This window comes from Aquila chrysaetos, chromosome 6 (assembly GCF_900496995.4).
Source record: "Aquila chrysaetos chrysaetos chromosome 6, bAquChr1.4, whole genome shotgun sequence".
Classification (NCBI taxonomy): Eukaryota; Metazoa; Chordata; class Aves; order Accipitriformes; family Accipitridae; genus Aquila; species Aquila chrysaetos.
In genome coordinates this window covers 53,780,662-53,802,690 of record NC_044009.1, presented here as the reverse complement: position 1 = coordinate 53,802,690, position 22,029 = coordinate 53,780,662, and the positions used below count along the sequence as shown (strand labels likewise).

At 37.1% G+C, this 22,029-nt stretch overlaps 1 protein-coding gene across 5 annotated transcripts in view; it reads left to right on the top strand.

Moving 5' to 3' along the window:
• The window catches only part of CCDC148 (coiled-coil domain containing 148), a 90,094-nt gene that overhangs the window by 28,621 nt on the left and 39,444 nt on the right, over positions 1-22,029 (top strand). For all 5 annotated transcript variants that reach the window (XM_030017158.2, XM_030017157.2, XM_030017155.2 and 2 more), the window contains exons 4-10: positions 1,901-2,004; positions 2,624-2,706; positions 2,872-3,035; positions 3,293-3,388; positions 3,479-3,660; positions 11,841-11,979; positions 14,110-14,316. In XM_030017158.2, coding sequence (XP_029873018.1) covers positions 1,901-2,004; positions 2,624-2,706; positions 2,872-3,035; positions 3,293-3,388; positions 3,479-3,660; positions 11,841-11,979; positions 14,110-14,316 — 975 coding nt within the window. The remainder of the gene's footprint in view (positions 1-1,900; positions 2,005-2,623; positions 2,707-2,871; positions 3,036-3,292; positions 3,389-3,478; positions 3,661-11,840; positions 11,980-14,109; positions 14,317-22,029) is intronic.

Genomic DNA, 22,029 nt, shown 5'->3' with positions numbered 1-22,029 from the left:
TCTACTTCAACTTTTTTTTCACTTTAGTTTTAGAATTGATTTGAAGATATATGTATTTTCAAATTATTTTAAATACAGTTTTCTGTTTGCTGAAGTCTGGTTTTAAGCACCTAATGGTAATCAAGAGGAAGCTGTAAGTAACTTCATAAACATTAAAATAAGTAACCAATGAAAATAAGGAGATGTTATCTTCGATTCAAAAGTATTATAACGTAGTGATTGAAAGCATAAAACAGGTGTTTTCAAACTCTTTTATAGTACAGTCACATATGCAGCTTCCTGTAAACACCTTGTTTCTCACTCTCAGTCACATAATCTCTCCATAGCACCTATTACAACTTCTTATCCAAATAATACCACTAAAGCAGGTTCGCTGCAAAAGCACAATGGATTAACCTCATTCTAGTTGTGGTTCTTCCTTACGTGACTATCTAGAAACCAGGTATATTCAAACAGATATATTAAACTCAGATTCATTTGAGAGGTGTAAATGTTCCTAGTTTCAAAATTTTAGGTATTTTAAGTAAGATTTTTAGCTTTGTTGATGGGTGAATGAGAGGCTGTGATTCGAGAAGTGATGGGGATTCTTGCCTACCTGTGCATGACTGCTGCAAAGAAAAGTTCTGCAACTTTCCTTGAGAGGCCTGCTGGTATCACCTGCCCAGCTGGTGGAGGGAACAGAGAACATGCCTGTAGGGGGGTTTGCTCTCTGTGTTTTTATGCATGTGAACGCAGAGGGAGTAATGTATGGCTTTGTCCAGCTTTCACTAAGCAGGAAAGTTGACAGAGCATTTTAAGCAGAGCAGATTACTTCCACCTGAGCCAAGTGAAAACCCAGCATTTTTGACTCAGAATGTCATTTCTTTCCTGAACTATATGTGGAGTGAGATCTTTGTTCCTTTCTCCCTGTTATGAACCAGGACAAGAGTTTCCAAGAGTTACAAGAGTTCCCAATTTTTTTTTCTTGTCTTGCTACCGTTCTGCAGCAGAGTAATGTATCTGCATGAAGGAAGGTCTGGGGAGGGGGAAAAAAAAAGGGGCAGGGGGGGAAGAAGGCTGTGTGAATTGTGGGAGCCTCTGGAATCAGAAGGGATTTTACAACTAGAAGTCAGCTGGGTCAGGGATGCAGTCACGTGTTATGGAGAAAGGTGGCAAAAAGAGAAGGAGCAGGAAAGGAGCCAATTCTGAACTGAAATGCTGCTTTGTCCTGAGTATCCACTGAGAGGCCAGAAGACAGTCGTGATGGCGGGAGGGTGAGAGAATCTGAGTCTGGCGGCCACAGACTTCTGATCCTTTTTCCTTCGTTGTTGGTTGGCCAGAGTCAATCTGGCTACCACTTCATCAGCCTTTCCCTGATGGCTTTTCATCTAGTTTAAGCAGTAACTCCATCTCTCTCAAAAGCATGTATTTCTACTTTAGCTGAAGTTGGAAGCAATGTTTTTGTGAAGCTCTCAGACAGTTTCAGAGCCTCTTTAATTGGATAGATTTTGAAAAAGCACTCTTTTTAGTAATCAATTTTTGAAATTCTTTTTCTTGCAAGGTGCACTTTCCCTCTTTCATCTTCCCACCTGTAAGAAAGTGTATTTTTCTTTCTCCTGCTCATCTTTCCCCCTACACCTCCTGGAAAATAGGGATGGGAAAGAAAAGGAGAAAAAGGGAAAGAAGAAAATGGACTGCATTTTTTTTTCCACTTTCTCCTCTCATTTAATTGTGATTTGAATGGAATAACTTTTTTTCATGAAAATTGGTTAGATTTGAACCCATTGTTCTTGGAAAAAACCACAGTTTTGAAAAAAGCTTTTAGGTTCACCATTCTGTAGTTAGAAGTTTCCATGTGAAGGCATTTGATAAAGCTATTGAACAGGTTCAAAATACTTACAAGCTATAATTTTTCCTGCAGATTAAAAAAACAGAGCAAGCTTCAAAATTTAACAAAGAGCAAATGCTGCTGAAACAGCATCGGCAAGTGTGGTGGCAAGAGCACAAAAGACTGAGTGAGAACAGGTAAGAGCTGAGGAACATTAATTAGCCATTATTGAAGAAATACTTCAGTAGAAAGAGATTCTGGTATGGCATGCTTGATTCAAGGGACATTAAGAGGAAAAGATTAAAATACCTGAACTGAAGATAATTTTTTGTGCAGGGCATGAGAGTATGTGATCTACATTGAAAGGGGTCTGTAGATGTGAAGAGAACACAAAGGGAAGGGAGAATAGAGCGGATGTTGTTCTGCATGTACCTCTCCATAATGATCTCATAGCTGTTTAGTTGACCTATCAACATCTGAAGAACATGTATTTGTGGGATTATCAGAAGTTTTCAGATACTTTTTAATTCCTTCAGAGTCTGTCTCTAGATGTGCATGTTGAGTTAACACTTATTAATATTGGTCTTGTCTATTAGCTTGCATATTGTATATACAGCAGATCAATGAAAGCATTTTTTTGCTCAGAGGAGGGTGGATTCCATACCATCTTCATGTCCAAGTCCTGCACTTCATAACTTCCCAGGCAAAGAATCCCCCTTTTTACTTAATTATTAGAGTATTTGAGGCTTATCATGCTTGAAAACTTAATGAAGAAGAAATTAAAGCTTCTGTAAAACTCATATTCATACCTTCCAGGCAAAAAGCAGAAGCAGAAATAAAGACTTTTCTTGATGAAGAAAGCCATAAGCACAACTTTTTTTTCGATATGAGGGACTTTGGTAAGAGTTTTTTATTCATTTCTTGATTATTTATTTTAGTCAAAATTATCTTGATTATTTGTTTGGGTTTTTAAATCCCTGTCTTAACAGGTTTAGATTTAGAAAGCACAGTGCTGTGTAATATTTTGTGTGTTTGAGAAAGCTTTATGTTTCATTTGGATATAGACCATAAATTGTCAAAGGAGCGGGATACATACCAAACAAATACTGTAGTTCCTATCTGGCAACTAAAAGAGAATTTGAAGTTCAGACTGTCTGAAATGCAGCATTACCTCTCAGAAGAATCTTGTCTGAAATCCTGGATCAATCCAGTTGAGATGTTACAGCAGGTTGGTACTTTAACTTTACTTTTACAATTTATTATCACCATATTTTTAGCGTTTTCATTTATTTTTATGTAGCACTACGAGAATATAACTCTCAGAGTACCGGTAACTGCTGTACTTGCCATACTGTAAGTCTGCTTCACTAAAATCTAGAAAAGCATAGCAGTGTAGAACTGGAAATCAGGCTCTTTGTTTCTTAAATAAGGGCTTTCATATTATAACAAGATAAAGAAGTAACAGTAACTTATTTCATGAAATAGATCAAATTTGTGAAGAAGCAACAGAAGGCAATTTTGGAATTCCTTATCCTTGAAAGTCTGGCTTTGGAAAGAGAGCTTGAAGACTATAAAAAAAAAGTAAGCTTTTCCTTATAAGTTTAATTAGCAGTTTTTTAGAGAGAAAATATAATGCAGAGTAGTCTGCTGAGTAGCATTTTTTCATCACAGGCATTAGCGCATTCTTTTGAAGAGAAAAATGGACTTTTCCTTGAAGTTCCTTCAGCACTACTGTCTTTGGAATGCCCCTACCCTGATTTGAAGACCTTAGTTATCAATGAATACCAAAAGCTTGCAAGTGGGTACTGGTCTAAGCTTCAAGAGATTGAGCAACAGTTAAAAGTTTTATATAGGTAATGATGTCTGTTTCTGGATTTCTGTTTTTGGCTATAAAATAAATAACTATAATGTATTCTGTAATCTATGGATCCTGCAGTTGCCTTTACCATTAGAGTTGGTTCTATTTTATGCAGAGTAGAGAATAGTTGATGCACTGCCCAGCTCTCTGGGGTTAAATAGTTGGTAACTGCACAGCTGAGAGAACTGAGGCAGTCCTTTCAAAAGCTCTCATCTGAAATAATAAGCGAAATGTTTTCTGGATTAAAGCACCAACAATCTGGTGTGCATCAAATGTCTTCTTCACATGCTTTTGTATGAATAGAAATGATTCTTTCTGTATGGTAATTACATTACCAAATTTATGCCAGAAAAGTACAGTCTTTCTGAGACATATCTAGAATGTATTTCTCTATAAAGCAGATAAATAAATCTGATCTTTTCACAAGTTTTGAATCACTGCAGTAATTCTCATGACAAAGAAATGTAAAAAATGTATGTAGCTGTGGTTCAGAATAACGGAAAGGAGGAGAGATTTTTCTGTAAATGAAAAAGTTTATAGAAAAACCATAAATATTCATAATGATCTAGAAATGTAACATATCTATATATTAGTAGTATAAAGCTTAGCTTTTCTGCTGAGGCTAACTTGAGTCCAGGAGATATTGAGTTGCAGATATTGGACCAGCCTTGACTTCTTTTTGCCATCTACTGATATACCTCTGGCTCAGAATGGCGTCAGGTTTTTAGAAGACCAGGAATAGGAAGGTCAGTGGAATTGTTTTAAGCCTGGGAGGAAGAAACTGGGGAGAGCAGGGAAGTCCCTAAGTTTCTTTGGTAAAACAATCACATGCTGTTTCTAAATCTCCCTGTTTTTCTGTATACACCTACAGTGCAGCACTTGCATCTTCTGCCGAATTAGTTTGGGGCTGCTGAAACAGGTTTAAGATGTTGAATCCCATAGAAAGTAATGTTATCTACTTTTGTATAAATTGTACAGATATTCTGTAGGTTGTACTTCTGTTACCTGAAACTTGTATATTATTACTGTAATGTCCTAGCTATTATAACATGATACTTATTAAAAATTGTTCTGATCTTCCCATATTTATAGCGTTTATTAAGCAGCAAGTGGCAAATTTACAGCAGTTCCTTTGCTGCTGTCTCTGATATTTTGTTACAGTTGCTCTTGTGAAAGAAGTTTTAACCACCTCTGTGAGAAAATCTGTGACAAATACTAAATCATTAAATATGTACAAAGTCTTTCTAGTGGTATTAATTAAAATTGTGTGAAAGTTTATGATCAAAACAATTTTGGTGAAAATTCATAAATTTAAATCCCTTGATCCACATAGCATGTGTGCTACTGAATAATAGACACACATCAATGCAGACAACAATTTATGAAAATGGTTGAAAAATCTACCATGGTATTTTCATTGATCGTATGCCAGGTTTGAATTTAGGTCTTGAGCTAGCTAATTTTGCACTGATAATTAACATCAAGACTTAAGGGTAAAATACCGTATTTGTAAGGGAAAGAAATTGTTGTAGGCATGAAAACATATGCAGTGGTACTTTGAAGGAATTAAGTTATGATATCTAGATGGGGAAAAAAGAAATGGATGTAGCTGGAAGAAATGCTGGTGGTAGTGGCAGTGGCAGCAATCTGCTGGTGGGACGTAAGGGTAGGTTGCGTAGGACAATTTACCCAATATGGATCAGCGTATGCCAGTATTGTTAGCTGGGAATGTATGAAATCATACAGGAACCATCAGCAATTATCTTAGGCATTTTATTTAAAGCTAGATCTTGGTCTTTTTTTGTTTGCATTCTGGTCTCCAGATCTTTAATGTATTGCTCATTTATGTTTCTATTATTTTATCCACATCAAGGTTAAAAATGTGTTTTCAATTAAAAAAGCAAGACTTTGTTCTTGTAGAATTGCTTACTTCCAAGATCTGGGTTTTATAAAAGACACAACACTCTTTGTCACTTCTTACATTTATATTGACTAATTTGCATGAAAGTATTTTATGATTTTGCAAAGATACAGCCTTGTGATTTAAGTATTCTGTAATTCATCAAGCTAACTTTGATCCAACGAACACAGATAATACTGTCAAAAATTGGGTGACAGATTTTTGACCTTGGTATGTATCCACTGTACTCTACTGATTAATATAGCTTTAATGAAGCCTTTGCGATTATTGTCATTGCTCTATACCTGAAGATACCAAACTTTCTCCTGCAAAACATTTTTTTCTCATTTTTGTAATTTGAGAAGTTGCTTAGTAGAACAATATGATTATATGATAACATGGTAACTTAGTCACTTCATCTGAGGATTACTTCCTGTCATTCTTCTCTTTTCATATGCTTGTGTCACGGTTTAACCCCAGCCAGCAACTAAGCACCACGCAGCCACTCACTCACTCCCCCCCCACCCAGTGGGATGGGGGAGAAAATCAGGGAAAAGAAGCAAAACCCACGGGTTGAGATAAGAACGGTTTAATAGAACAGAAAAGAAGAAACTAATAATGATAACACTAATAAAATGACAACAGCAATAATGAAAGGATTGGAATGTACAAATGATGCGCAGTGCAATTGCTCACCACCCGTCGACCGGCACCCAGCTAGTCCCCGAGCAGCGATTCCCCGCCCCCACCTCCCAGTGCCTATACTAAATGGGATGTCCCTTGGTATGGAATACCCTGTTGGCCAGTTTGGGTCAGGTGCCCTGGCTGTGTCCTGTGCCAACTTCTTGTGCCCCTCCAGCTTTCTCGCTGGCTGGGCATGAGAAGCTGAAAAATCCTTGACATTAGTCTAAACACTACTAAGCAACAACTGAAAACATCAGTGTTATCAACATTCTTCACATACTGAACTCAAAACATAGCACTGTACCAGCTACTAGGAAGACAGTTAACTCTATCCCAGCTGAAACTAGGACAGCTTGAATGTACAGTAGAGAAACCTTAAGTTAATACTAGTCTTCTGGTGCTACACATCTCATTGTTTAACTGTTCAGACTGTCTGGAACAGAAAATTTGGAAAATGTGCACAGAATTTCCAAAGAAGAAAAATCAGAATAAGATAATATTCTGGTCTAATATATTCTTTGTGTGCTTTTCAGTCCTACTAGAATGCACATTACAGTGTTTATTGCTTTTAGAAACTGAAGAATTTGGGTTTTTTTCAAACATAATATCACTTTATAATGTTTTATAATCTAAATTTACTTCTTTTACTGCTGCTAAAACACAAGTTTTTGTGTTTGGGAAGTACCCAAGTCTTGAGTTATCCCACAAATTGTGGACTTGAAACTGATGTGTGTGTTATAGCTGATGATTCTCTAAGAACGATTATATTTTTGCCACAATTTCCAAGGATGTCTGAGTTATTTAAATAACCAAAGGATGAATGGAGTATTGCATATTCAGCACTGTATCCTCTGCAGCTTCCTTTCAAATGAATGGGCTATTAGGACTAAGTCAAGTAAATTTAGTTCTTCTTTTCAGGCCTATTACCAGGATGTTTCTGGTACAACAATCAGCAATGACATAATTAATTGTCAGGGAGGCTAACATGTCACTTGGTGGTATTGTTGCAGTTTGTGTGTCTGCAGATTCAACAAGACAGCAGTGCATCAAGTATACATTGCTATTGCAAAGGATATGTGGGGATTATAGGGTGGAGAGGGTAGCTTCCCTTCTGAGTTGTTTATATTCTTTAGAATGTGTAAAGCCAGGGATTAATGCTGGGTAAATCTGTTTCAAAGGAAGCAGCTGCCTCAGGGTCGTTGAATATAAGACAATTGCTGTGTTTCAGTTCTGAAACAAAATAAAGATTGTACTGTTTTCTAGTAGAACGATATGTACAAGAAAAGCAAGCACTACATTTAAAATTTGGGTCATGCATTCAGCCTTGTAAAAGTTTGTTAATATCTTGACACTGAAGAAGCCTGATATTAGCTTAAATATTAATGTAAAATGTGTTGGCACTTTTCAAACTCATTTTAGATGATATCTTCCTTTCTGGAATTTTACAAAAGTTTAAGTGAGGTGACATCTTGAATTCAGTCAGGCAGGATATTTTGAAATTCTACATGCATTTAACGGTTACAAATACCCTGGGCTGGACCATGCTGCCTTTTTTTTTTTTTTTTTTTTTTTGGCTATTTGTCTATGAACAGCTGACAAAATCTCAGCACAGCTGACAAACCAAGGCATTGGCAGTCAGTTTGTCCCTACTTATAATAAACTACTTAGAGCTCTAGCTATAGCTGATTGCTCCCCAGCGTATCTTCCACAAACCTCAATTTCTCCATCTTGTTCCTGAGTAGTGTAGCGATTCATTGTTAGCTGGCCATTAGAGGAATATACAAGTCAGAGGGAACCTTGAGAGATATGTGAGATATAGGAGGCAGAAACTGATGCAGCAACTGGTGCATCTGCCCTTCTGTGCTGCAGGAAGAGGACATCACCAGACTGGCCTTCAGACCACAGAATCTGTGGTCTTCCCTGCTCTCAAGTTCATGGTGTAATGTTTCCTGACCAAGATGTGTCTAACTCTGCCTCTCGTTATTGTCACTAAAATAAAATGTTCAAACAGCACCATACCGAGGTGTATCAGGCTCACAGAAGAGGATTACTGATTTCTTTCAGAAATTACACGAGGTAGTTCACAATCCAACCCATAAACTAGTAAATACTCTCTTAGGATGGCTGGTACTGCCTCTGAGTAAAGGCTAGCAGGGTTTTATGGTTCTTCTAATAAACAAATAAATAAAGCACTGGGGCTGGAAAGACAGGAATGCTAGGTGTTATCTTAAGGAAAAAAAATATTTTTGTACTCAGTTCAGCATCAGTAGGAGCAGTTGCAGTGAAAGAGATATAAATCATAGCAAAGAATAATTAATTTGTTGATTATTCTTCAGAAAGCCTGTACCTCAGAATATCAAATTATGACACAGAGATTCTAAAATTAATAAATTAACTGATTTTATAGAAAAGCTCCCTCTAGAGAAAAGGGAAGAGTTTAAAACATTAATTTCTGAGCATCAGTTGCAAGACATTTTTCTTAGAGGCAGTAAATGTTGCAGAAATAGTACATCTTTCCAATACCACCTCTGTGTCAAAGCTCAGGGACTCTTGTCTTCAGAGAACTGTGCCTGCTGTTTCAGACCTGCAGCTTGAAAGTTATAAGATACTACTGCAACCGTTCCCTCTTTGAAGGACTCCTTAGCCCCATTTCACTTTCCAGGGCACTATTTCTTCTTTAGACTTACTGTATGAAAAAAACTCAGCTCAGACATCTATATTCATTGTCTGTCATGGGAAATTTAAGCAATCACCTATAAAGAAACACCTTCATTGCTGTTCTGCTCTTGATAATATATTTCCACTTTTCATGTTGTGTCCAACATTTGCTTGGTAGTTGTCAGTTGCTGCAAATAAACTCTTTAAAGGACCTAGATCTTTTCTCTCCCCTGTTTCGATGCCATCTCCATTTCTTTACATGATGGCTGGATTTAATAGCAAACAGCTGGGTCCTAGAAATAGTTTGTCAGATATTTCACACAGTTTATAAGAAGAGAAAGGAAAATAGGTGGGAAGTATGAATAATATATATCTATCTCATGTAAGCATGTAGAGAGAAAGCTGTCTCCTTCCACAACTTTATTAATTTTAGCCTACTAATGAGTCTCCAAGTTAGAATTATTACTATCATATTCCTAGTCCTAAATCTGTCTGCACAAGCGGTGGGGAGCTTTTCTGTATAAGCTTGCACTGCTGTACTGTAATACATGACCACACAGCAAGTGTTTGAAGTCTTGTCTAAGCGGGGAAGTCAATGGGCTGCAAGATAAGGTATGACTTAGTGATACTTTATATACCCCACTCACCACCCCTGGGAGCGCTAACTGCGAGTTGGCTGGTTGGCATTCTTTTCGTGAGAAGTTAGGTTGCTGTTGAATTCTGGTTTTTATTGGCTACGTTTTGTGAATTATTCTAGAGCTGTCAACAAAGGTAGATTGTGAACATTCCTCCTGAGTGGGAAAACGGACACTAAAGTGTCAGTGTATGCTCTTTGTTCTGTGATGTGATACTGCTACCTGTGGACACTTTAGTCTTTTTTTAAAGTTAATTTTCGATGTGTTGCTTTCATTTTGCTCCATTGATAAGCAGATAAACTACTCAAAAGCACTACCATATAGGGCCAGCTAAGAGCTAGTGCTTCATATTTTCCTGCAAAAAACCCTTTCGTGACTGGAATCTCTCTGTATACAATACCAACGTTATTAGTGCAGAGCTCTCTGTTTTGATGTGTTTGTGGCACTAATAGCTATGATAATGTTATTGGAGTTTATTGAAGGAAGTAGGATGTGATTTCTCCTTACATGGCCATCTTCATTGTGATGCCGTCTGCATAAAAGACAAGTGTAACTTTTAACATTTATTCAAAGAAAAATGAAATATAGAAAAAGTACATATAGAGTGTAAGAAATAGGGTGTTCATTAATAGGGAATAATAATTTTAATGTTTCCTCATATTTGGTTATCATGGAGTTGCCACCATTCTGATCCTGGAATAACAATTCTGTGCTGAAAATGTCATAGTAAGCCAAGAATAATTTTTGTTTCATGAAAGTCAGAGGATGAAGAATTGAAGCAAGGAGGAAAGAACGTCTGATCACTAGCTATCTCCAGGAAGATGGGTGAAGGTTAAATCCTTCTTAAGACCATAAGAGTAAAAATAAAGCCTGTTAGTCTGCCTGAAGAAAACTGTAAAATAACTGCCTTTAGGTAGGTGGAGATGAGTGGACCTCTGTCCAAACTTGTGCTAACTTCACGGCAAAGCATGCAACAGCAGAAAGTGGCAGTAGAGAGGAAAAAAGATGAAATGCATGTCATCCAGAGATTGGGTTCCCTTGCCTGACAGGATATTACTTTGAAAATGGTTTGTTGAAACGGGATATTGTGTCTTTGCATTCTTGAGATATGTCTGTAGGTGAAGCTTTTAATTTCTTAAAACTAACAGGTCTAGGGATTTTTTCTTGTTTCCTCCTTTGGTATCCCATAATACTGTATAATGGTAAACAACTGTGGTTTTACTGTACAATGTTTTTTAAAGAAAAACTGAATTACATAGAATTTTTTTAATACTCATGTTCACTATTCTCTCTTTAGACGTAATGCTAGATCCTATCATAAAATCTAGTTTAACATTAATTATATATGAGCATCTCACAAAAAATCCTCTTTTTAAAATACCTGATGTTTCTGCCTGTGTAAGGATAAAGTTGTTCTAATATCTTAATGAATGCAGTGCTATTAAATACCAAGACACCACTGCTGGCTCAGGAAGTCCAAGAGCTGCAAACAGCAGGAGGCCTGAGGAATTTGGTAGGGGGTAGAGTCATATGATTGCCTTCTTTTAATTTTCCCTAGGCTTTTAGTCATTTTTGAAAACAGGTCACGGGGATAGAGAGACCTTTTGGTCTGACTCAGTGTTGCTGCTCCTACATTAATGCTGACAATAAAAGCCTGACGTTAATCCCTTCAAGGCCAAGAGTTCAGATTGAGGGTAAAATCTAATCTGCTAAATCCAAACCTGTGGTACTCTGTTTTAGTTTTAGGTTACTTTTTGCTACTCTAATTATCTGTAATACATGAATGCATACTGATTACTACACCTCCTATTTTAAAAAATTGTGAATCTTATGCCTTGCTGATGAGTTTATGGCTGTCAGAAGTTTGTTTTTAAGCTAGTTCCTCATTTAGCTACACATGGGTATTATCACTTCATTTTTTATTATTTATTTAGTGCTCAGTTGTAGAGACTGATCATCTTCTTCCTTTTTCACATTGTATTTTCCGTGTGGTGTGACTATTCATTCATGTAACGTATTTGAGAAACAAGGTATCATTCCCTAATAAAAAGCCAGGTTAGAAAAGGAACAATTCACTCAAATGATGGCACAATAAATGGTCACATTAGAAAAGCAATATAGATTTGCTTTGTTTTATTAAAGTAAATCTAAATTTCTCAGCTCTGATCCAACATCTAGTTTACAGGTTCAGGATGGTGAGCCCACTGAGAGGTTAGGCCTTTAAAAACAAACTAGAACCAAACTTCTCCTTTTCAAATGTTAAGTTATACTGGGGCTGATTGTTTTGTATTTCTATAGGAACATTGAATGGAAGGAAGAAGATCAGTGGGTTTTTCAGACTGTTATCAGTCAGTATCCAAGTGATCTTCAGAGGAGGAGGACTTTGTACCTTGATGTGCTGCAGAGATACCTTCCTCACAAATCTAGGCATGATCTGGTCAGTGTTGTTTTAAATATTAGTTCAATTATATAAATTCTTACATAAATCATGTAATGAACATTTGTATTAAACAATGTTTATCAAAGTTTTTTATTTTAAAATTTCTTAATTATAAATTTTATTCTGCACAGTGATGTCCGTGTCTTCAAAATGCACGAATTTGAAAACCTATAATTTCTTCAAAATAAGCACTGTGGAGATTTTATAGTTCCACATACTCTTACAGCCAAATTCACAAAATTAATTTGTTAGCACTGTTTTTGCTTTACAGTTTTATAGTTATATCATGCTATTCTGCTTCTCTTGGTATTTTTATTTTTTATGAGGCTGTATAGCATTGTTGCACTGTCTAGGAATAGTTATTTTAATTGGTCTGTGGCACATATATAGCAGGAAGAGTGGAAAGTTATCTCCTGCTCTCAGGGAGAGGCTATTTTTATATTCATAATGCCTTTCAAATTGATTGCTGATTCCTTTTACACTCCATAGTGAATAAGCACATAGCAGCTAATAGAGAAACCCACTTCAAGGCCAGAACACTTCAGGATGTCATAAGTAAAGTAGGAGTCTTTTTTTATCTCTCTGCATGTATTTTTAGACCATCTACTTGCTTGTGTTTGAGGAGTGCCTAGTGCAAAGGAGTGACAGTGAAGTGATACTGATAATTAACATAGTTTCACCAAAAATAAAGTTCTTGTGGAGTTTGGAACTTTTACCTGTGAGAACTGGGCTAAATAATTACGTGCTTTGTACAATGTAGGTATATTTTAAGCATAGCTATTATTAATGGGTCTCCCTAATTCTTCAAAGGTTCATTTAAATTTAAAATTTCTAAATTTAAAAATCATAATTCTGCATTGAACTGATATCTCTTGGTATGTATATTAGCATGACAAATAAAGAAATGTTAAAACAGTACTAAGAATCTATTCTTAAAACATTTGTGTTACATTAGAATACTATACTTAGGGCCTTCTATGCCTTCTTCCCTCTGAAGAAGAATGGATCAGTGGACAAGCACTGAGTGCTTGATCCAGGAGCAGCTCATCAGAGAGGTCTGTTTTTAGAAGTGCAAACTCTCCATCCCATTTCTTGCTTCTGAGTGTCTTAGCTTTAGGTGCTTGCTAGCAAGGCTCACCTGAGTTTGTGGCAGCACCAATGGCAATGTGAACTTCTGATGCGGTGGCCTATGTGCATTTGACCAAAGAGAAGCTCCAGAGGTAGTGGTACCACTTTTTCTTCATCTAGCTATGAGCTGACAGGAATATCTGAGAGCTAGGCACCAGACGAGTCAGCATCCCAGTCCCCTGCCAAAAGCCTGGAAATTAGCATCAGGAATGGTCCCCTTGACACTTGCGAGCAGACAACCATCTCTAGAATCTCCTTCATGCCTGTAACTTGTATTTTGGGGGGGGATATAAGACAGGTCCAAGACTCTACTGCCTCAGTCTATGCAGCCTTACCTGTTACTACTTCTGTCAAAGTCTTGACAGAAGAATGTCCTTGGGAACATCACTGAATAAGGCCAAAGAAGGTGTATTTAAGATTAAACACTCGCCATTTTTGTTAGGTGGTGACATTGGTGGTGGCAGTATGGTGCTTGGCAAGCTAAAAATCTATTTCCAAACTCCTGTTAGGAAAGAAAAAGTGAAGCTAATTCTCATCTGTACTGCATTTGTACAATTGCTTTAGTTTGTGTTCTGTTTCTCTATAGATCATAATTTGCTACAAAAAGCCTCATCTTGCTACGAGTGCTCAGTATCTCTGAAGATGTATTGAAAGGATCTGCTTGCATTTTATGTACTTTAGGGCATGAAGGAACCATTGCATTTAATTTATTCATATTGCAAAATCATAGTTCAGAAAAGAACAGTGGGACATCAGGATACTGCAGTGCCGTATGGTACAGGCAAACAGGGAAGGGCTGGAGTGGCATCACCGCCTACTGACTCTGGGAGACCGCAGCATACCTGGCACCTGATGGAATACTTTTGGGCCCTCAATTGTGGATTCCATAGGAATATTGGTGATATAATAATTAATTATGTTCCAGGTTTGCAAAAAAGTCTAGAATTATTTTATTAATGCATAGTTTTTAAACCTTTCTGAAATGCTTTGCTTTTTTAGGTTGTTCATGAGAAAGCTTGGGATCGTTACCATTTCATTAGGAGTCAGCGCAGAGTCTTGATATTAAATTGGGCTCAAGCTAGGAAAGCCTTTTTACTTAAGGCAGTGGCAACTGTTGCTGAAGCCTCTGCTGCTCATGAGACAGAAGTGGTGTTGGCTAATACCAGACAAAAGCAACAGGAGATTTGTGCTGATCTGAAAGCAAAGGTAGGTTCAGTTATAAATCTACCACATGTAAATCTGCCTTTTACTGCAAAATTCAAAATGAAGTTACAGTGTTGAAGTGAAGAAAAACTACCTGAAGCTAGTTGTCATAATCCTGTTTTTAACTGGCCTGATTGAATTGTTTCGGGCAGTTAGGGGAAAAAAGCAAACTAATCTGTTGCCAGAGATCAGTATGTTTGTGAAGCTTGACTTGAAAATGGTTTTGAAGATGCTGTGTTTCATTACCAATAAGGACCTTTGTTAGTGTTTCAGCCAGCTTTTGAACTTGGTTTGTCTTCTTTTGATTAAGAATTTGATGACCTAGCACACTTTAGGCCCTACTATAAGTTTCATACTGTGGGTATAATCTCTGTATAAACTGTGATCACATTTATTTTGATGGATTTTGAGCACCATCAAAGAGTTTTAACTGTATTTCAGTATTGGAAGAACAAGATTTGTTCTGCAGTTTACAATATGAGAGACTGTAAGCAAGCTACAGGAGTAAAGGTCTGGCATCATATTCCTTGGGTTCCTTTCTAATACTGACAAACCACAAAATATTTGTGTGTTTGTTTCTTCCTCAGCAAAGTGGGATTGATATCTATACTGTCTGAGGCTTAGTTCATAAAGGCTTTTAACACTAGAACCCTCGGAAGTGGAAGCGAAATGTTCCATTCATCATCACTACCACCAGTTTTTTAGATTAATGCTAGTCTGTTGTCAGAGAAATAATGAATATCTGTCTTCCCTTTTGTTTATTTTTAAGAATACTTTCTAAGACCTGAAAAAAATGGATCCCATAACTTGTTTGCCCTTGTTATGGAGGTCTAACAATATTCTGAAAGGTGATTTACTGTGTTTAGAGGTGAAAAAAGATAAAAATACCTGGGTTTTTTGTTGTAAGAGAAAATAATAGAATGGGAGGAGCCTGGGCACAAGAGGAAAGTGTTATGATGTTGATGCCTAAGGCATTTATAAGGGGAACCACATTTCTGGGCATGAAAGGCATGTTAAGATTTGTTGAAACTGCTTTCAGTGATTTTCCACTTGTACAGAAATTAACACCTGAAAGCATACACAATGTATTATTCTTGCTTTTACCAACATTATCTCTGTTGAACCCTTACTTTTCAGCAAATACTAAACACTTGATTTTGGTTTTCTACGAATAGAAAACCACAGTAAAACCTGTACTGTGATTAAGATTTTTTTATGTTGATGCTAGTAATAATACAAAAAACCTTCTGTCTCTTGTTCCTGGAGCTGTCTGTCATAGGAGGGTTTGAATTTGAACACTTTAGGGTTAGAAACTGTCTGGGCTTGACTAAGTGGGGAGTACCCCATTTTAACTCCTCTAGCAGGCTTCCCTGGAGTCAAGTGGAGTAAGAAGCAGTTCTCTGGAGTTTGGGGGTGTTGGTGGTTTTTGTTTTTTTTACCTAGGCCTCCCTTTCTGGAATTGCTGTGTCTCTCGTATCTGCACAGTTAGAGGTGGAAAGGCCATTTATTCCAGAACTGTGAATTTATGAGTCAGTCTTTTTTCTCTTTTTCCTTTTTCTTCCCCACAAAAAGGAACAAGCAAGTGTTGGAGTACTTATGTTGTCTTCATGTAGCTTAAGATTCTCACTGATGCATTGAACATTGTCTGAAAGGTTTTTGGATTCTGACCTCCTCTTCCCAGTAACCTGGAACTGTTTGAAACTTAAACCTATTAGGCCTATACTTTTTAAGGGTTGCTTTCAAAGGTGGCTTTGTTAAAATGTTGAACATTTGAACAAAAACAATTCACCTGTTTCCCAGAAAAGAGGAATGAAAAAGGTACATTCCTTTCATTAAAGAAGGATATCATCATGACCTTGTTTTGATCAGCTCTACAGCTGAAAGGGCTAGAGGACAGAAGTTGAAATTGGGCAAGGAACTAGCTGTTTTTCAAAGAAATTATTCTGAATGTAGCCATGTTTTTTGTTTGGATTTGATGGGTATATGCATTTGAAAACTCATACTTTACCCAGTTTTAGTTCATTTTACAGACTTGTCTTTCCACATTTCTGAAGTGTGCAACTACAGAATGTCATACTGTGGAAAGCGGCTGTTGGCAGCTATCAGGTAAAAAGTAAATCTCAGTCTAGTGAGTTATTTTACAGTGATAAAACCCCATCCTGACGAGGATCCATAAGATGGGGTAAAAAGTGAATCTGTCTCTAAGGGAATGAGTGTAGAGCTGGAAATCAGGGATAGGGCTGTTCTCCCACTTTCTCTTTTTGGTTGTTAATTGACTTAATTTTTTTGCATTTCAGGAAGTTTTGCATAAGGATATCTTACTCATATCACTTTACCAGGGGGAAAATGTAGTTGCTATTATGATTTAGCTGTGTAGTAAACTTCAGATATGCTTGTGAAGAGTTTGTATTCTGAATGAGAGATACGGATTTCCTTCATTACATAAGCAGGCTTCAGAGAAAGTCATAGCATTTATATGCCTATTTACATCAGCTGTAAAATGAAGTTATCACACACACACACACACACACACAGAGTAAGATATGTAAGCAGTTCTAAAATGCAAAGGATTGTTAGATCATTTTTGCAGACAGAATATGCAGAAATACATTAAAATCAAAATGGATTGTTTAAGTAGCTGTTGATGATAGAGTGGACTAAGACTAGACTCTGAATATGACACCTTTCATCTAACTTCCAGTCAGTAAACCATTTAGCCTACTTTACTTATTTGGTTTAAAAGGGATATCTTTCTGTAAATTTCTGTGCTTCTTGGGTTTGTGGGGTTTTTCAAAAGAGGTTTTTCTTTCTCTGTGTGTGAAAATCTGTTTGTTCCTAATTGTGGTACAGATTGAGCAATGGATAAGAGAAAGAAAATGTTCATGTGTGACAGGCTATGAATTTTTTTATTACTGCAATAACCACATGATATCACCTAACTTTCATACAGTTCTGTTCATCTGTCAACAACAAACCAAAGGCATAGCAAAAAGACTAACGAATACATTATTTAAAGCTGTTTTAAATGCACTAGAAGCAACTATGCCATCAGTGAGACTCTAGGCCTTGTGACTGACAAGAGGCAATAACAATTAAAAAGTAAAGCAGCAGGGAAGTTAAATTAATGTTTATAGCAGTTTTTACTTGGGGAAAGGACTTTCAAATCCTTATTCCATGTTCCATCTCACAGAAGATCAGTGTGTGTCCTTAACAGGAATCAGAGGTTCTAAGGAGGAGTTTGAAACAACTCAAGAAGCTCAGGTAAAGTAAATCCCAAGGGCCATATGGTAGTCACCTGAATGAAATAGTGTGAAACGGATAATACTGGTAAGGATATACTGTACATTATTAAAGAAGAAATGTTTCTGGTACGTATCTTTAACACCCCTGTTTGCTGTGGGAAAACAAAACAAAACCATGGGGAGGTTACACTTTCAATGAGTGATCAAGAATCACTTGTATTTGGTATGCTTTATACTGTGTGGGTTTAACCACTTTTAGGGTTCTGTAGCAGATGTTGTGTAAAAAATTTCTTTCTTTGTAAAATTCCTCTTTCTAAACAACATGGAGAAGCAAATTCTTCTTCACAAGGTAGTTAAGTAATGAAGCGAGAGAGCGATCTTTCAAGAGGTTTGTAGAATCATAGAATTGTTTAGGTTAGAAAAGACCTTTAAGATCGAGTCCAACCATCAACCCAACACCACCATGCCCACTAAACCATGTCCTGAAGTGCCACATCTATGCAGTTTAGTAGGCCACTGCTTCACAGTTGGTGTTTGAAGGATTGAAGTACTTGCTGCAATACATTTAGAAATTCACTTAAGGTATCTGCATGCATTCAAAATATTATTTTTCTATTGAATTTATCTTAAAATACTTATAATCCAGTATGTTCTATCTTCATATAAAACAATTTTAAAAGGACACTCAAGGGAAGACATACAACAGTAGACAAAAGGACAGCTGAATCTCCTGTGTATGATGCATAGGGAGGGCTTTTTCTTCCTTAGCATAAAGCTATGTGCCTGCCTTCCTTTGAATCTTTTCTCTTTCTCTTTTACTGTTCTAGGATTAATCCCCACTCTAGTGCTAACTTCTCTTGCAACACAGTGTTAATTTTTGGAGAGCAACCCTTACATTCCTTATCCTGGCAGAAACTAAGATAAATTAATTTCAAAAGGAAAAGAGTTAGGTGGAATTAACTGGGATATTGCAAATCATATAAAGCATGTCACAGATTGCCTTCTTTCTCCCTTCCTGTATAATGAGAAGAAAGGATGTGCCAGTACACTCAGGGGAAAAAAGTTGTATCTCCCTATTCAGCATATAGCCAAGTCACTGATTTGAATGATTTGACTGCCATAGGAGATCAACATGAAAATATTACAATCAAATGAAAAAAAAAAAAAAAGTCTGGGTAGGTATCAAATCTAGTACTTTGCCTATAATATGATCACTTTGCAGGAAAGCCTTTAAAAAAACAAATATTTAAATAGTAGGATATTTAAAAGAGGGGTTTTCTTTTTCAGAAGCATTGTCTATTCACCACTGAGGTGACCTGTTCATTCATTGGATATGAGAAATACAAGGAAGTTTTAATAACCTAAATTTTAAATACAGATATCCATTCAGGAAGTATGTGGTGAACTTAAGAGTTGTAGGATGCTATAGTATTTCTCCAAAGTGGATGTGAGCAAATATCTAAGACTTTAAAATTCACCAAAGATGAGCCAACTCTGACTTAGTAGTATGTTTTTAATCCAGAGCTAATAAACCTGGATTTATTAGTTTGAGGTCAGCACAGCATTGATGAATTACATGGCTTTTGGGTCTGATAGAGGTCATACGCAGTAAGCTTGAAGCACACGCAGAGATTGTCTCTGCAACTTTTCCCTGCTTTTCCTTTCACCCCTCCTTTTTTCCTTGCTGTTTTCCTGTACCACGTGTGTTCTGTCACATGATGTTGTCATTTCTGAATCTATCAACCTCTCTGTTGAAATCTTCTCACAAAGTATTGCCTAGTATTTTGTCTGGGCACATGGCAGATTTAAGGAGTTACCATCCCGAATGTTTTTTCTTACCTTCTGGTGCTGTTCACAGCTCTTTGTTATGGTGATGTGACTGTAAGGCCACAATAAAAAGATGGAAATGTTCTTATAACTTCACTCTTTTTCAGTACACACACAACAGAAGTAGTTGATAAACCAATTTATGAAGTGTGTAAAAAGCAGACATTCTCCATGTTTTAAGTTACAAATGAAAAAATAGTTGTCCTTTTTGCTAATTAAGAAAAAGTTGTACCAATTAGTAAATACTAATCTGAGAGAAATAGAAGTTCAGACCTTAGCTATTGCCTGTTTCATAAATTGTGTTTGTAGTGTAATTTATAACCACACATTCTTTCTACTTCAAGTGATTTCGTTATGTTGTTAGCTGCACACAACCCATGGTAAGTTTGATGGCTGGTGTGAGGCAATGCACAGGTGATTGCAAGTGATCAGCTGAACATAACTATTGAGTTACCAGCTGAGCCAGCAGCGAACCCCCTGCACTATGCCAATTGCATGGAAAGTGTATTAGTTTAAACTGCCTTTATGGTTTGCTCTGGCATTATAATTACAATTTATGCTATATGAGACAACATACAATTGTGAAAATGGTTTCTTCATTATTTGACCATACCAGGTTTGGGGAGGACTAGGAGCACACACAGAGCCACACTCCAGTGAAGGTGACAAGGGGTAGTTTGTTAAACCGTGGTAACTCCATTAGGTGTGTTTCTTTTTATTCTTCTGAGGACACCATCACAACTGCATGCTTAATCTTATGTAGTGGGCATAAATTGCAGGGTTTTGGTAACAGGGGGCTGCAGGGGTACCCTGCATGGGAGGAGACCATGGACTGACTTGTCAGCTCTGAGATCCATTTAGACAACCCATTGTGCCCCAAAACTTCAGCCAATCAGAGGAGCACATAGTGCCTCAGCCTGAGACCCATCTTGCTCATTTACCTGGCTGCTAGGTTTATCAAAGCTTGTAGGATCTTAAGTATGTTTGAGACATACACTTACGTGTCAAATTTAGTTGAAATTGTCCAGTGATCCCCAAAACTACTTGAGGATGGATAGCTGGAGAAGTAGACAGCTCATGCTAACCTTCTTTTCTTGGGAGAATTATCTTCCTTCTTCAGCTAGGAAAGTGGCACCACAGGCAAGCAAAATAATTTGCATTTAGATTTTGCAAAAGTAGTAAAGGATCAAAGGAGCTTTCCATACGACTGCAGAAGGAACTAGAAGAGATAGTACTGTATATAAAAGCACAGCAAATTTAGCTAAGTAGGTGTAAATAGAAATGTGGCTTACTTAAGGTTATGCATGTGTGAATATTTAAGCCTACATAATATTTGAACACGTTAATAAAATGTTGACACTCCCGTTGTCAAGAACAGAAGGATGTTCTGAATAATGCTGACTGAGAAGAGAAAGGAAATACAAGGAAAAGCTGTGAAAAATAAATTGTTCACACGCTGTCTTGAGCAAAGATGTTGGGATGTGCTTTCAGCTCCAGGGAACTAAAACCAGTCCTGTATTGGATCACAAGTTTTACAGGTACCAATCCTAGCCCTTGTCACTAAGTTTCCTAACTAAAAGCAATGTATTGTTTCACTCCTCAAGTTATTACTGAGGATTATGCTCAAATGCTTTTCTCTCGCATCCCTTTTTCAGATTTAAACACTTTTACAGCTGAAGAAAATGTCTACAGTTCTGTTAATGATCAAAAAAGTTATTTTTAACCACTTTCTGATTTTCAAATTATAATTTTTCTAGAGGTGAATATGGTTTGGTTTTTTTATGTAACAAAATTAATCCTAATGCCAGTAGCCTTGCTTTTCTCTATTATTTCTTGCAGACCTCTTAGAGGTAGCCTGTGGAGCACAAGCTGCTCAAGAGTACCAGTCAAAAATCTACTAGGGATGTGAAATTTAATTGTTTTTCTAATCACAGCCAGAACAAGATTATCTTCTCAGATTAACAGGCAAACTTGCAAGTGTATTATTTCTTAATTAGCCCATTGCCAAATGCTCTAATACTGGACTTCTCATAGGTCTTGTGTAAGTCGGTAAGAAGAAGAATACCGTTAGCTTCTACTGTTTGCTGTTTTGTCATTCAAGACCCCGTGGAGTCTGGACATGATTCCAGGTACTGTTCAGAAGTCTTCAGGGTTGAAGAATCCCCAGTCTAGAAAAGAAGGAACAGGTTTTTAGAGTTGAAATTTTCTGGAGACTTCAGACCACCATCTGTTAATATCACAATAGTTTATGTTGTTGATGTACTCCTGATGTCAGTAACTGTTGATGTCATAAGTAACTTCATGTATTAACTGTGTGGTCTCAGGAGGTGCTCCACTCTCTGTAAAAGTAATACAGATGAGTTCTTCACCATGACAGTAGAGCTAAGTCTTGTCCCCACAGAAAGTGAGCATGATTCCTACTGCTGGACTGCTGAGAGACCTGCTGTTTCAGAGTGTTTGCTGCCCTGTAACCTCTGTCACAGGGGGTGTGTTGGGTTTTTGTATTTAGGATTAGGTGTTAGCATGGATTTTGAATGCTTGGTGTTTGTTGTGAAGCTAACGGCCAGCAGAATTTTAAGCATGGTATCGCAAAGCACAGACAGGAAGATGCCTGAGCAGCGTGATGCTTAACCTGCTGGCAGGAGAC